General features: G+C 35.9%; 1 protein-coding gene across 1 annotated transcript in view; it reads right to left on the reverse strand.

Annotated features, from left to right (window-relative positions):
• SEMA3E (semaphorin 3E) overlaps window positions 1–12,617 on the reverse strand; it is a 131,576-nt gene that overhangs the window by 23,904 nt on the left and 95,055 nt on the right. Inside the window, exons 5-10 of the mRNA XM_054631424.2 lie at window positions 11,323–11,416; window positions 4,822–4,941; window positions 4,239–4,381; window positions 2,387–2,501; window positions 1,992–2,061; window positions 540–684 (exon numbers count right to left, since the gene is read on the reverse strand). Coding sequence (XP_054487399.2) covers window positions 540–684; window positions 1,992–2,061; window positions 2,387–2,501; window positions 4,239–4,381; window positions 4,822–4,941; window positions 11,323–11,416 — 687 coding nt within the window. The remainder of the gene's footprint in view (window positions 1–539; window positions 685–1,991; window positions 2,062–2,386; window positions 2,502–4,238; window positions 4,382–4,821; window positions 4,942–11,322; window positions 11,417–12,617) is intronic.

Here is a 12,617-nt window from a genome sequence, read left to right on the forward strand (position 1 = left end):
ATTTGATCCTTTTGGAAAATGAGGTGGAAAAAAGGAACAAAAACCTCCTGGAAACTATTGAAATATTGAAATAGTGGATTTTCTTGGGGGGGTTTTGTTGTTTGTTTTTTTTTTCCCTTCCTTTAACACTTGTTAAATGTCCCAGTTTCAACAGGCTAAAGAAAGAAAGAGAGGTTCCTTCACAGGTAAGGCACTTAATGTTTCTGAATGAAACTGAATGCATCTGATCTGCCTCTTTCTATCCCTTTTGCCTGCAGTCCTAATTTGGGGCCCTTAGGACCTTTACACAATGTTGATAAAATCATGTCCCAACAGGATTTTGAAAAACCTTATATATTTAATCCAACTATTTTCCTTTGGAAAATGTATGGTTCTAGTACTTGATTAAACCGATTGCTGATCCATTCCACACTTTTCCAGGAATACCTGGGGTATGTAGATATTCAAGGAATATAATGGATTTGTACATTAGCAGCAGTCTGCTTTTTCTTTCCAAAATCATTTACATAGCATAGCAGTGGAAAATAGACTGTACTTACTGAACCAGGTCTAGGGTAAGGTACTTTTCTTTCATAGAGAGCCCAGTGGTATTCAGGTCCTTCTTTATGAGCATATGGTCCATTGAAAGCTGCTCGGACACTGGCCATGTGGTAAACACATATAGCATATCCTCTGAATATATTGCTAGGAAGCAAAATTTAAAGACATTATTAAAGCAATATGTCACATTCTGTCCAAATAATAGTGGCATTATTATGTAATTAAAAACGAGTCACATTTCAACAGCATTCAGGGAGAAAACACTTATTCTTTCCTACATGCTTTTCTTCTAAATACTGCATCCAATGTTCTTCAAAAGTCTTTAATTTATTTGTATTCATAACAGTTCTCCAAGGAAGCTCTGTGTTGTTGTGCCAAAATTTGATGCTAGTATACACAAACTCTAAATTACTTGTTTAGAAACAGAGAAAGCAAAACAGAGTGAACTCAGGTCCTGTATGTCTTTGATTAGTGACTTAAACAACTTAAGATTTTAACGTTTTTCCTACTGTTTTTTTGCTTGGAAAGATGGGAAACCAACCAATGCTTACTAAAATAAACAGTCCTAAAATGAGTTCTTTTTGTATTGAGTGGGAATGTTGGTTGGCATTATTAGTTAGATCAGATAACTTTATGAAGAAAAATCCAGATAAAAGTTTTTATTTTATTTTTAAATTCTATTTTATTTTGTTCCAGAAGAACAATTGTTTTTAGTTTTTTTCTGTAGTTTTTTCTGGTTTTTTTAAAGAAGCATGAGTGCTCTCTACAAAGAAATTGTTTCTGAAGACTGCAGAAGACAACCCAGAAAATTTAAATTTGGTGCCCAACTTTCTCTATTGGCATTAAGAGCCATGAGGAAATGCCAGGTGTTTGCAACCCTAGAGGAGCAGATCTGCCTTTTTTTAGTAAAAAAAAAAACAGGAGAAAGTGGCAAAAGCATAGGTGCTGTTTTCTACCAGTTACATCCTAAACTAACAGTCAGATTTCCAAGCTGAGAGTATTGTGTGCTTGCACCTGAGCTAGGCTGCAGTGGAAAAGGAAAAGGAGGCCACCACTGCTGCTTTAGGCTTTACTAAGACGTTAGTAGGAATTTAAGCTGCTATCTACTTAACCTTGAATTACAGTGGAGCTCTTAAAGGAAGACAGGTGGCTCTGAGATGCTGTTCTTATAAGCATGCAGATGTGCATGTACTTTGGCATAGGAAATTGTCAAGCTGAGAAACACTTAATTAATTTTTGATCTAGATATACTGAATCACAGAATGAGACTTCAAGCCCCTGAGTGTTATAGAGAAGTTTTTACATTAACAAGGAAACCTGCTGTGAATAGAGCTGAGATTAAACTGTTTACTATATAGTTGCTAAGGGATATGTATCATCCAGCTTCTAGCTCATTAATAGACTGTTCAAACACTCCTCTATGGCTGTTATTATTTCTTCTAGTTGTTTACCTTGTCGTGTTGAAGAGGCCAAATATCACTGGATTTTTATTATCACGAGTTTGCAGCAAAAACACATCCTCTGTAAAATTTAAATGCAATGTTATTGTTAAAAATCTACTTTTCTCAGCCCACCAAAAGAAAATTCATTGATTCTTGAAAGCATAATCACATTTTACTCATTTATTCCATTTCATTTTATGCAGATTTTAATCTTTTAAAAACAATGCAGTACATAAAGGAGTAATTGGTGATAGTGAACTCCATATGTGTAGAATTTCATACACATTGGAAACAACACTAACCACCATTCCCTGATAATGAATACAAGTGCAATATTTGACAATTATGATAAAGGTATATTTTTTTCCCATTATTTCCAGTTGTTTGTTGTCTAGGATATTTACCTAATTCATCAAAATGTGTATCAATTCCATTTTTCCCAGGCACAGAACAAACTAGTCTGGTTTTGAGGAAAGTGGTCCATTTATTGACGAGCACTCGCTGGCCTCCCATGTCATTCTGTGTAGAGAGAAACAAATGCCAGCAGTAATTTGAATGAGTAAGTCTAGAAGCACAAACATCTCTGATGAATTAGCTGCTCATTACATCTTCTAATGTCAAAAGCATCCATTTTGAAACCACATGTCTATTACTAGACTTATTTCTCTGGAGTCAGTTTTCAAGTAGGATTGTACTGATCAAGTCCAGGTCTCATTAAGATCTGTGGTTTCATAAGAATTTTTTAATTCTGCACCACATCCCTGGATAGTTTTAGCTATACAGCTGTCGTAAAGCTTTTTTTAATTGCTCATTTTTGCAAACTAGATATACTGAGTACATTACTGAAGTTTAGCTTTGCTTTAAGAGCTCAGTTCAATGTATGTGGAAACTGAAGCCCTGAGTATATCTATAGACCTGGTGCAGCTGGGGCAAGTCTGAAGCAATTATTTATATGATTTTCTAACAATTTCACCAACTTCAATTAACACCTGCCTTGCTATGGCTGCCTTGCCTTTTTCTTGCTCTTGCAAATGTCGGGACTTTCAAGAAAAGGGAACATTTAGTACTACTTGCTTTAGGATGCATCCTCAATCTGTGGTCTTCAATTCAAGACCTGTGTAATTGGTTGTTGAAGGCTCTGCAATAGGCTTGCAAAACTCCTTCTACAAACAGAGATCTGTTTTCCTTAGAAAAGTAGAAATAGGCAGAGTCGATGCCTCTGTGTTACAAAACCTGTTACTTTTCAGATGAAAATGTAAAAGCTGGGGGAAAAAAGCCAGTTCTTGAATCACCAGCTCGATATCTTCTGTATTCACTAAATCAAATCTGAATTATGACATACAGCTGTGAAGTTAATGGCCAGATAAGTTTTGGAGAGGTGGAAGAGAAAGGTCAGTGGGATTTTGGTTAACCCATAGCTAGAGATAAGACTTCCTGGTGGATATATTGCAGAGTAAGGGGAACTATTAAAATAATCTATCCAGGCATATATTCAGAACAGAAGCCAAAGAATTCCAGCTTGGATCTTGATCCAGTTTGGAATCCAGAAATCCAAGTGGCTTTGTGAACATTAATGTCTGAGGCTGCAATTTGGTACTTGGATCAGATGTTTTTAAGTTATAAAGGAGTACCTAAGAAAGCATAGGGGGCAGTATGCTGGTGAGCATACATGTCAAATAGTACTTATTGAGGTGACAGAAAATAATTAACTTGCACCTTGCTCTTTGCTCAATAGGTTTTAGGAACCCTCTGAACTGTCCCCTAAACTGTACTCCCTACAGCTGGGAGGGGGAATACAAACTTTTTTTTTTTTAAATCAAAATCAGGTGTTAAGAAATAACCTTCTCCTTCTTTCCTTTAATCAAGCTGTTGTAGTCCCAGTGGGAAAATGGGAGAGCTTCTCTCATCAGCCTTACAGTGGCTGGTTATTAGAAGAGGAAAGCACCCAAAATTCCTCAGCGTTTAGAGAGCACCAATATGGGCAGCTGGGAGATCATATGTTAACAGTGCTCCTCTCCAGCAGCTGCCCAAGACCTTACTGCTGTGTGTGGGGCCAGGGAGCCAAAAAGAGATGAGATCAACACACCAGGAGCATGGCCTGAGTGGGAAATGGAGTATTGAAGAGAGCAGTTCAGGGAAGAAAAATCTTTCTGTCCCTGTAAAACTTAAGTCCGTTTGTAATAATAATTTGCTGTACAATTCATCATTTGTTCTAGTTCTAGTTTCTTATCTGCACAATCAGAGAAAGGCTCTTACCGCACATACACGTCCCACTCTGGTATATATGGCATGAGTGCTTGTCTCAGCTTCCAAAGCTTTCTCAGTAAAGAAGAAATATACTTTGTTATCATCATGGTCTTCATTGTCAGGAATCATGTATGAGCCAACAAATTTTGGTTCTTCAAAAAAAAAAAAAAAAAAGGAGTTGAGCCTGGTTATTAAAATATTGCCTTATTTTTCAAGCCTTAAAACCAGCCTATAGCAACCCAAAAATAAAACTAGAGGTAAGAGCTCTGTCAGTCAGAGAGCAATTGGGTGATAGTAAATAGTAAAATAGTTACTGGTCATAATAAAAAAAGGGGTTTTTAGTAGGTATCCATAGAACATGTAGAATAGATTAATGCTGAAGTATATTTATACCTTCAATTGACAAATTACCATTCCTCTGTATTTTTGCCAAAGACAGTTTTCCAGTCCCATTCTCTGTGTTTTACACACTCTAATTTGAACTAGGCTAAAACTAGGCTAATTTTTGCACAGCAATCTGTGATCCCATGCAAACCAGAAATGGTCCAGCCATCTGGAACACCTCTGGTCTCAGCTCCTTCTGCCCCCACACCTTTCAGCAGGCGCTCATTGTCAGGCTCGGTGCGAAGATGGGCCACGCGGTTCATGGAGCGGAACACGGCGGCGTCTCTTCCCCAGTAGTCGCTGTAGAGACCAGTGAAAAGTTCACCACCTGCAGACCAGACATTATAATAAAAACCTAAAATGAAACAATTTGGTAACAGTCTACAAGTTAATTTCATTGCATGTGATAGGAACCACATTAAAATATGATATGTGCTAATTATTAGGCTGAGAAGTTTTCCAGTCAGCCTACTGGAGCTGTTCCACTTCACCTGGAATAATTACAGTTTGGGAATAACTTGCTGGCTGAGGGGATTGTGTGTTTGGTGGACACAGAAAAAAGGGCACTATTTTTCTCTGTTCCAGCAATAACTTGTTTTCCTAGCATTGAAATATTTACCAGTGCAAGGACAGAACTGGAGATTTCATCCATCCTCCACAACTGGTGATTAATAGTTCTTGAAAAATTTATGAAAGCAGAAACTGGGTCTCATTTTCACAAGAATTAGATGTTATTCACAAATTAAGAAGTCATCATAAAATTTATAAATAATACACTGAATGACAGACACTGTTGAAAAATAAATATGTATATAGGTACCATTTAATATGTTCAAAAATCAAGCCTATCTCCAACCCCTTTTAAATTGTGATATTGGATATATTTTACTTTGGGAAAATGCCATCCATACTTCTACCTTTCAGTATTGCATGGACACTATTCCCCTTAACTGACTAAGCATTAACAATAACTTTTTTCATATCCTTGTGGACTTGGATTACAAATTTTTTAGCCCCAATTTAAGAAGCAAGCAGCTTCAGCAGTTGTCACTAGATGGCATCCTTATACTAGAAAATGACACAAAAGGAATTAAACTGCACAAGGAGAGGGGAAATAAATGATTTCCAGTTGAAGGCTAATCTGAGTGGAGGCTTCAGTGACACAGCTTCCTGCACCCTAATCCAAATAAACACGACTGATACATCCAAATAATGTTTGCTGGCACTTATAAAAGATTATAGCAGAAAGCAAGAATTTTGTTTGCAAGTCTCCCACCAAGTGTGAATTTTGTTTCTTTTAAGAGAGACACATGAATTGAATGGTGGTATAATTGTGAATGATCATTCTGAAAAGTTAATATTTTGGCAGCTGGGTTCCAACACCTCTGCTGAGCTGGAGCTGAGCATAGTTTTGCCTTAGGCTTCATCATATACAGAATGGTTATTGCCCTGGAAAATACATCGTCAGATTTAGTGTAAAATACTGGCAAGTGAAGTAAAAGGTAAGTATAAATCATAGCATCTGTAGAAGTGAAGGTTGCCCAAAACTAATTGAGAACTTTATTTTTCAAACAACACAGAGCTGCCTAAACTGTAGAATTTGCCAGTGTCTTTATAACTTTATTTGTTCCAAACACTCCCTAATTAATGAGTCATATATCCCCCTTTGGGAATTCCATTGGAAAAATATATCAGACTGGTTGGTATTCTTTTTCATTTAGGTAGTGTGTAATGCAAAACGGGACATTTCATCTTTTCAGAAGTATAATGAATCTTGGAAAATGCATCAATGTAGGGTAAATGATTCATCACATATTGCCAATGATCAGGATTGACATCTGTGAGTCCAGATGTTCCCAAGTTGAATATGAAGTCTCTTCCTTCTGTTTGACATAGGTATAAAATGTTGTTATAAATAACTAACTTGCTGGTATGGCATTCTACTGTATACTGCAGAAGTTATGACTGATTATATCTGTGAGATCCTGAGGGGAGAAAATGGAAGTCCCAGTCCTGGAGAGATATTTTTCCATGGAAGATATTTTACAGATATAGAATTTAATCTGATTTTTACCTTGAGCTGTTACTAAACTAAATATAAGTATCATGTGTGAGCAGACAGGCCACTTCACCTGAGAACAACAATGGGACAGTACTGACAAATGTGACTGTCAAATACCTCAGCAAAAAAACATCATAGCATAATGTTGAATAATAATAATAATAATTCCAAGATATTTTGCACTTTTGACACTAAGAGAATCTTCTCTTGTCCTTTTCAATAGACTTTTGTATAAATGTAAGTTACAAATTTTGAACACTGCTAGGTTTTTACAGTTACTGACCAATTCCAGATTTAGAGATAATTTAAGACTGAGGCTTGAAGAATTCTGGAAAGATTTCTACTTTTTTCTCCTCCCTTGAAAAACTACTACCACATATGAATTCAATCCTGTCTTGGTTGCAGGGTTTCATCACACACTGATTAACCTCCAGTGAAAATCAGCTGAGTAACTTCAGAGACCTACACTACTCCTCCCCTCTTCCAATCTAACCTCAGATTCACGTTAAAATGCTAAAATTAAATTTTTGTAAATCAGGTTAACAGCCTGGTTAATTATGTTCTAAAAAGAATAAAAAGTGTCTCCTGTCCTTCCTTCTTCTTTCAAGCAAACAGAAAACCCCCATGGACCTCAAAGACCACTTTTAGCTCAAGTGATACACACATACTTTTTAGTTAGCATTTTTTTCATCTTTTAGCTAGCATCTTTTCAAGTAACAAATATATCAGAATTCAATGGTGATCATTTTAAAATACCTTCATTTTGCCTTTTATTCAAGGCAAAATATTAACAAATTAAAATACAAACTTTTTCTTCTACATCCTTCAAAATTCTTCGGTGTCAACCCTAAAGCAAAACAGATTGGAGCATTTAAATTAAATTACTCATAGAAAAGATTTCTATAAATAGGCTGCTACCATCTTAAAGATGGCATGATTTTGTACCTGCATGAAATTGGAAGGTACAAATGCAAACACAAGCTATTATTCATCAGTAGTCTTTTTTGTGTAAAATGGAAAATTTATTTTATTAATAAAGCACTAGAATGTGTGTAGATGTAATGAGTAGAACACAAACTGCACCTTTCATGCATTCCTTTGACTGACAGTCAGTTATTACTCACATGATGACTAAAATCAAAAGACTAATTCACATTTTAGAAAAATGATACTTTTGGAAGTATGAAAACAGAAAATTTTAAAAAAAACCCTATTGGGGGTAACTGGTAACTAGTAAACTAGTAAACTGTAACTAGTTAACTAGTAACTGGTAAACTAGTACCTCTGTATATTTCTATTTTCTGTCTTTCACTCAAGTATTATTTTGTTTTGTTTTGAGAAGAAGTGTCTTTTTGTCTAGACTAGAAGAAAAGACATAAATACCTAACTTTTAAAACTGTAAAAGCAGAAAATGCTTTTGGAATGGATTCCCTGGATATAAACCTGTTCAGATGTACTTTAGGATTTTCGCCACTTGCTTCTGATATGTTGCAGGTAAGAATACATGGACATAAATTAATTTCTCAGCTAGTGTGGTCTAAGTTAATCAGCGTGCAAGATCTGGTATCAAAAATAGTTTTGGCTATTGAAAACAGATGGAGGAGATCATTAGGAATAGAAGTCCAAAAGTTTTATATACCGTTGAGCTAAACATAAATATTGTATTCAGCCTGTCTGCCATCCAACTTCCATTCTGTTTCCTGATGCTGGCAATAAATTAATTGTTCATATTTTGAGGAATTCATCACAAGCTACTTCACTAGTGGGTCAGATAACCTACAATAATGCTTACAACAGCACAGAAATTTCATTTTAAAGCCAAGTCACGAACTGTTGTTTTCTTGGAGTGGGTATTTTAACTCTTGTATTGAAATGCATAAAGAGATGGGGAACAAGGGATTCTCTTTCTTCCTAAATTAATCCAGCTAAATCTGGTCCTAAGTGGTTATGGTACAAATGATCTTTCAAGATAACAATTTTAGAAGCTTTTAAAACTATATGAGAGGCCTGTAAAGTTTTCTTGTTAGCCTAATCCTCACTGTTGGTCAATGGCCATGCTGGTGTAGGTGCTGTGTTAATGTGAGGGGCAGAGGTGGGAGCAGCTTTTGAACACTTTCTTTGGGAGGAAGAAGGTGCTGGGGTGTGCTTTTCTAACAGGTTTGCATAAAACCTTTTCAAGGACATGCACATTGGCTGAACTTGCATCAGAGAGTACAGACAGCTCTGGGCTGCAGCCTCCAAGACCATGCTGACTTCACACCTGGAGCAGATTTCACTTTCTAAGAAAATTGAAGTGCATGAAGAAGAATTAAACCTCCAAGCACTGGAAGAAGGACTGGAAGAACAGTCCTGGAGGGTGCATAGTGCAGTTTGCATCTCCTGTCATGGGGTAATGTCCATCATGAGCTTAACTCAGTGCTCATCTGAATGAAGGAGCATCCCTTCCTTCTCAGTGCATTTGGCATTAGAAGTCTTCTCATTCTCAAATGTCGATTAAAAGATTTCTATTCACTGTGTTTGCATCTAGGTCTTCCAAACTTTTCAGCTGGCTACCTGCAGAGACAAAGGACATACATCCTGGAGTCTAAGGTGCAGCATTTTATTCTGTGAACTGTGTGTCTCTGGGTAGTAGAAATTGGCAGAATAAAATAGAATAAATGGAAATTCAAACTTCCGTAAAATATTCTTCCTAAGTGTTGGAAGTGTTTAGCTCCAATAGTTAAAAATATGAAACAAATAGTATAATAGAATCTTGGAAGAATTTTCTTATGCTTTTAAAATATCATTGCATGATGACTTGAAATTGTAGAATTTCCTAATGGATAGCTAGAAAAACAGCCTCTAAATACTTTCCTAGTTTTGATGAAGAGGTGAAAGTTAGTCTGTCTTTTGGTGTATCAGTGATCTGACAAAAATATTATTTTCTCCTGTTAATCTTGCTACATTACAGAATTTTTAGCTTTGTCAGATATCTTTGTCAATGGATCTCTAAGGCTCTCATCAGCCTTTACCAGGGAAGGAAAAAGGAATTGTTTTCTCCTTCAGATAAAAATATGAGGATCCATAGGACCTCCCATAATTCAGGCAAACTCTCAAAGCTCAGTGGGACAATCTGGCTTCCATTTAAGCAAATAAAATTCAGATTGATCTCACAGTAGGAACATGATCAGGTTAATTTATTTACTTAGTTCTATCTCAGGAAAGGTTGAGAAGGACTTCAAGATTAGACTGTGAGGTTTCAGGCCTACAGCAATTCCATGAATCTTTGTTCCCAGGCTAAGCTGAGAATGGAATCTGTAAAAAACTGTAGAAACAATTTAGAAATAAGGGTGAGATAAAAGCATGACAATCTGTGCTTCATGGATTTTGAAAGGTCAAGCAAAATACAGTATGTTTTTCTGATTCTTCTATGACTTCTTAGCCCACTAACTGTTAAGAATTAGAGCTCTAATTTACTTTTTTAAATGAAATTAAAGGATATTTTGATCAATTGCTGCAGTGTGAAAGATTTGTAATTTCTGCTGAAGATTCTTCTTTTAATTAATTTATTAATGTAAAGGAACAAATAAACCTAGCATGTAAAAATACAACTGTCACTCATTACCAATATTTCATCACCACCATGGATGAGCCATACCACTGTAGTTAATCATCAGAGAATTTAGTTGCCTGATTTTAAGATGCAAAGACAAATGTAAATATCAAAAAGGCCCTCAAATCCTCTTTTTTTTAATCCCTGAAAAACAGAATATTTACTTAATCTTTAGCTCCTTTTTCTAGCTCCTTCTTATAATCTATATCTCTTTTGAATGCTCAGTTTCTGTTCACGTTTTCTAAACCCAGAAATTGTTGTGCTGCTCCCTAACTCCATCTAGCTTTTACCATTTACCTGCTGTTCCAGGCTATTTTTAGTCATTGTACAGTCAGTCAATAGTGCCAAGACTGTCTTTGCTTCATCTCACAAAATGTTTCAAGAAAACATTTCTTGAGGAAAGCCCATATGGTTTGCTATATCACAGCTCCAAAGATCCCAGTCCTATAGTGCTACACTTCCCAGCAAGGCCCAGAGGAGCACTATCTCAGCACAGCTTCCTGGCAAGGCAGCACTTAGATTGAATTCTATTTTTATATCTTTTGAGTATGAGATCAACTCTTCTAACACAGAATCACCAGTTTGTGATAGCTTTGTTAGAAGGAAGCATTGAAATGAAAAAAAAAAAATTAATCTCAAAAATGGTAATTTATATAATTAATAAAGCTTGATATAAAAACAGTTAAATTCACATTTTTATAGGCTGCTTGTTGCTCAGATTCATCTCAGCAGATGAAAACAAAAGGGGTGTAAATGACTAAGCCAGTCATGCTTCTTTGCTTTTAAGGAAAGCAGGAAATGATTATTTCCATAATTATACAACAATCAATTACCTCCAGGATGGCACATGTCATTCAACATTTCACTTCAGTGAGACGCCCTTGCTGTGGGTAATGCTGCCTGGAATGCAATATTAATGTGGGCAGCACCACGAGGATTAAGTCTGACACGTGGAAGATTGCAATGGAAGGCTGACAACACTTTGGTGTGCTGGAGAAAGGACTCAGAATGACAGATTGACAGGGCTGTGAGGCTTGTGACATAAAGATCATTACCAATTAAGATGGAGGTGAAGGAAGAACTGGGGTCAAAAGGGCACCTGCCTCGTCCTCTCTCAAATTTGTGCGATTCCAGTTGAAACAGATGATCCTTAAATTAAAAATAAAAAAAAGACAGAGAACACCATAAACCCTACAGGCAAAGAAACACAGTCCTTAGTGACAAGCTTTAACTTCATTACACCTTTGTAGAGGATTGACTTCATTAGGGAGAAAACACAATTATGGTGGCTCACTGATGTACTAGTAAAAATTCTCTGGGGTTCTACAAATCACCTTTGTTGTGCACTGCCCGAAAAGAATCAGAAAAATATGCACTAAAATTGCACTTTTTTCATTTCTGTGGGAGTAGGGAGGAAAGATTCCTCTATCTTTTCTCCAAATTATCTAAACATTTAATAGATATCTCACCATGGAATGTGTTTTCCCCCTTTAAACAATTTTTTTCCCAGTAGTTGTTAAATATATCAGACTCTGTTATCTTCTCTTCATAGCTTGGAGATGTTTATATATCTTCTTCACAGAAGCATGAATCCCCAGTTATGGTTTTCAGAGCAGATGTGATTTCTTCAGTGGATTTAACAGAATATCGGTATAAAAAAATATTGGCAACTTGGTTTAAATTGTCTGTATAAGGCTGTAAAGACTGAGAAAGAATTTACAATTTAAATTTTCATTTGCAGTGGTACTTTTGTCTCAGCTTTCACAGAAAAGCCCATTAATGTCTGATTAAAATATCAAGTGAGAGCACAATATTTTTAATTTAGACATTAACAGAAAAGCATGCCAAAAACATAGAGAAAGGGAAAAATAAAAGGGCAAATAGATAGAAAGCTATGAAAACTTGATAAAAAATATGCCACACAGCCATAAAATGTGTGACAAGCAAATATTTGATAATTTGGTAGTTCCAGTTCTGTGTAAAGTTTTTCTCAAAAGTCCACTGAAATGCAGATTATATCATATATTGGATAAATGTAACCTACCTGTTGATTAAACTAAATCTCAGGTTCATGTTCCTAATAAATGAGGCAAATATTTTGTGAGGCATAAAGTTACATGCAACAGGAAACCAAATCCTCCAGAATTTTGAGAAATATTTGCCTCAGTCTCTCCCTTACAGAACACATTATCATAAACTTCCAAGGGACTTTTTAGTCATAAAAATCAAGTTTTATTAGACTGGACTTTTCACATATTCATTCGACGAACTCAGTATTTGCACAGAAAAAAATTTTGATAATCTAAAACATAAAAAATTCTCAAGCAAGTGCAATTGCCCCAGAAACTAA

The sequence above is a fragment of the Agelaius phoeniceus genome, chromosome 5 (assembly GCF_051311805.1).
Source record: "Agelaius phoeniceus isolate bAgePho1 chromosome 5, bAgePho1.hap1, whole genome shotgun sequence".
Classification (NCBI taxonomy): Eukaryota; Metazoa; Chordata; class Aves; order Passeriformes; family Icteridae; genus Agelaius; species Agelaius phoeniceus.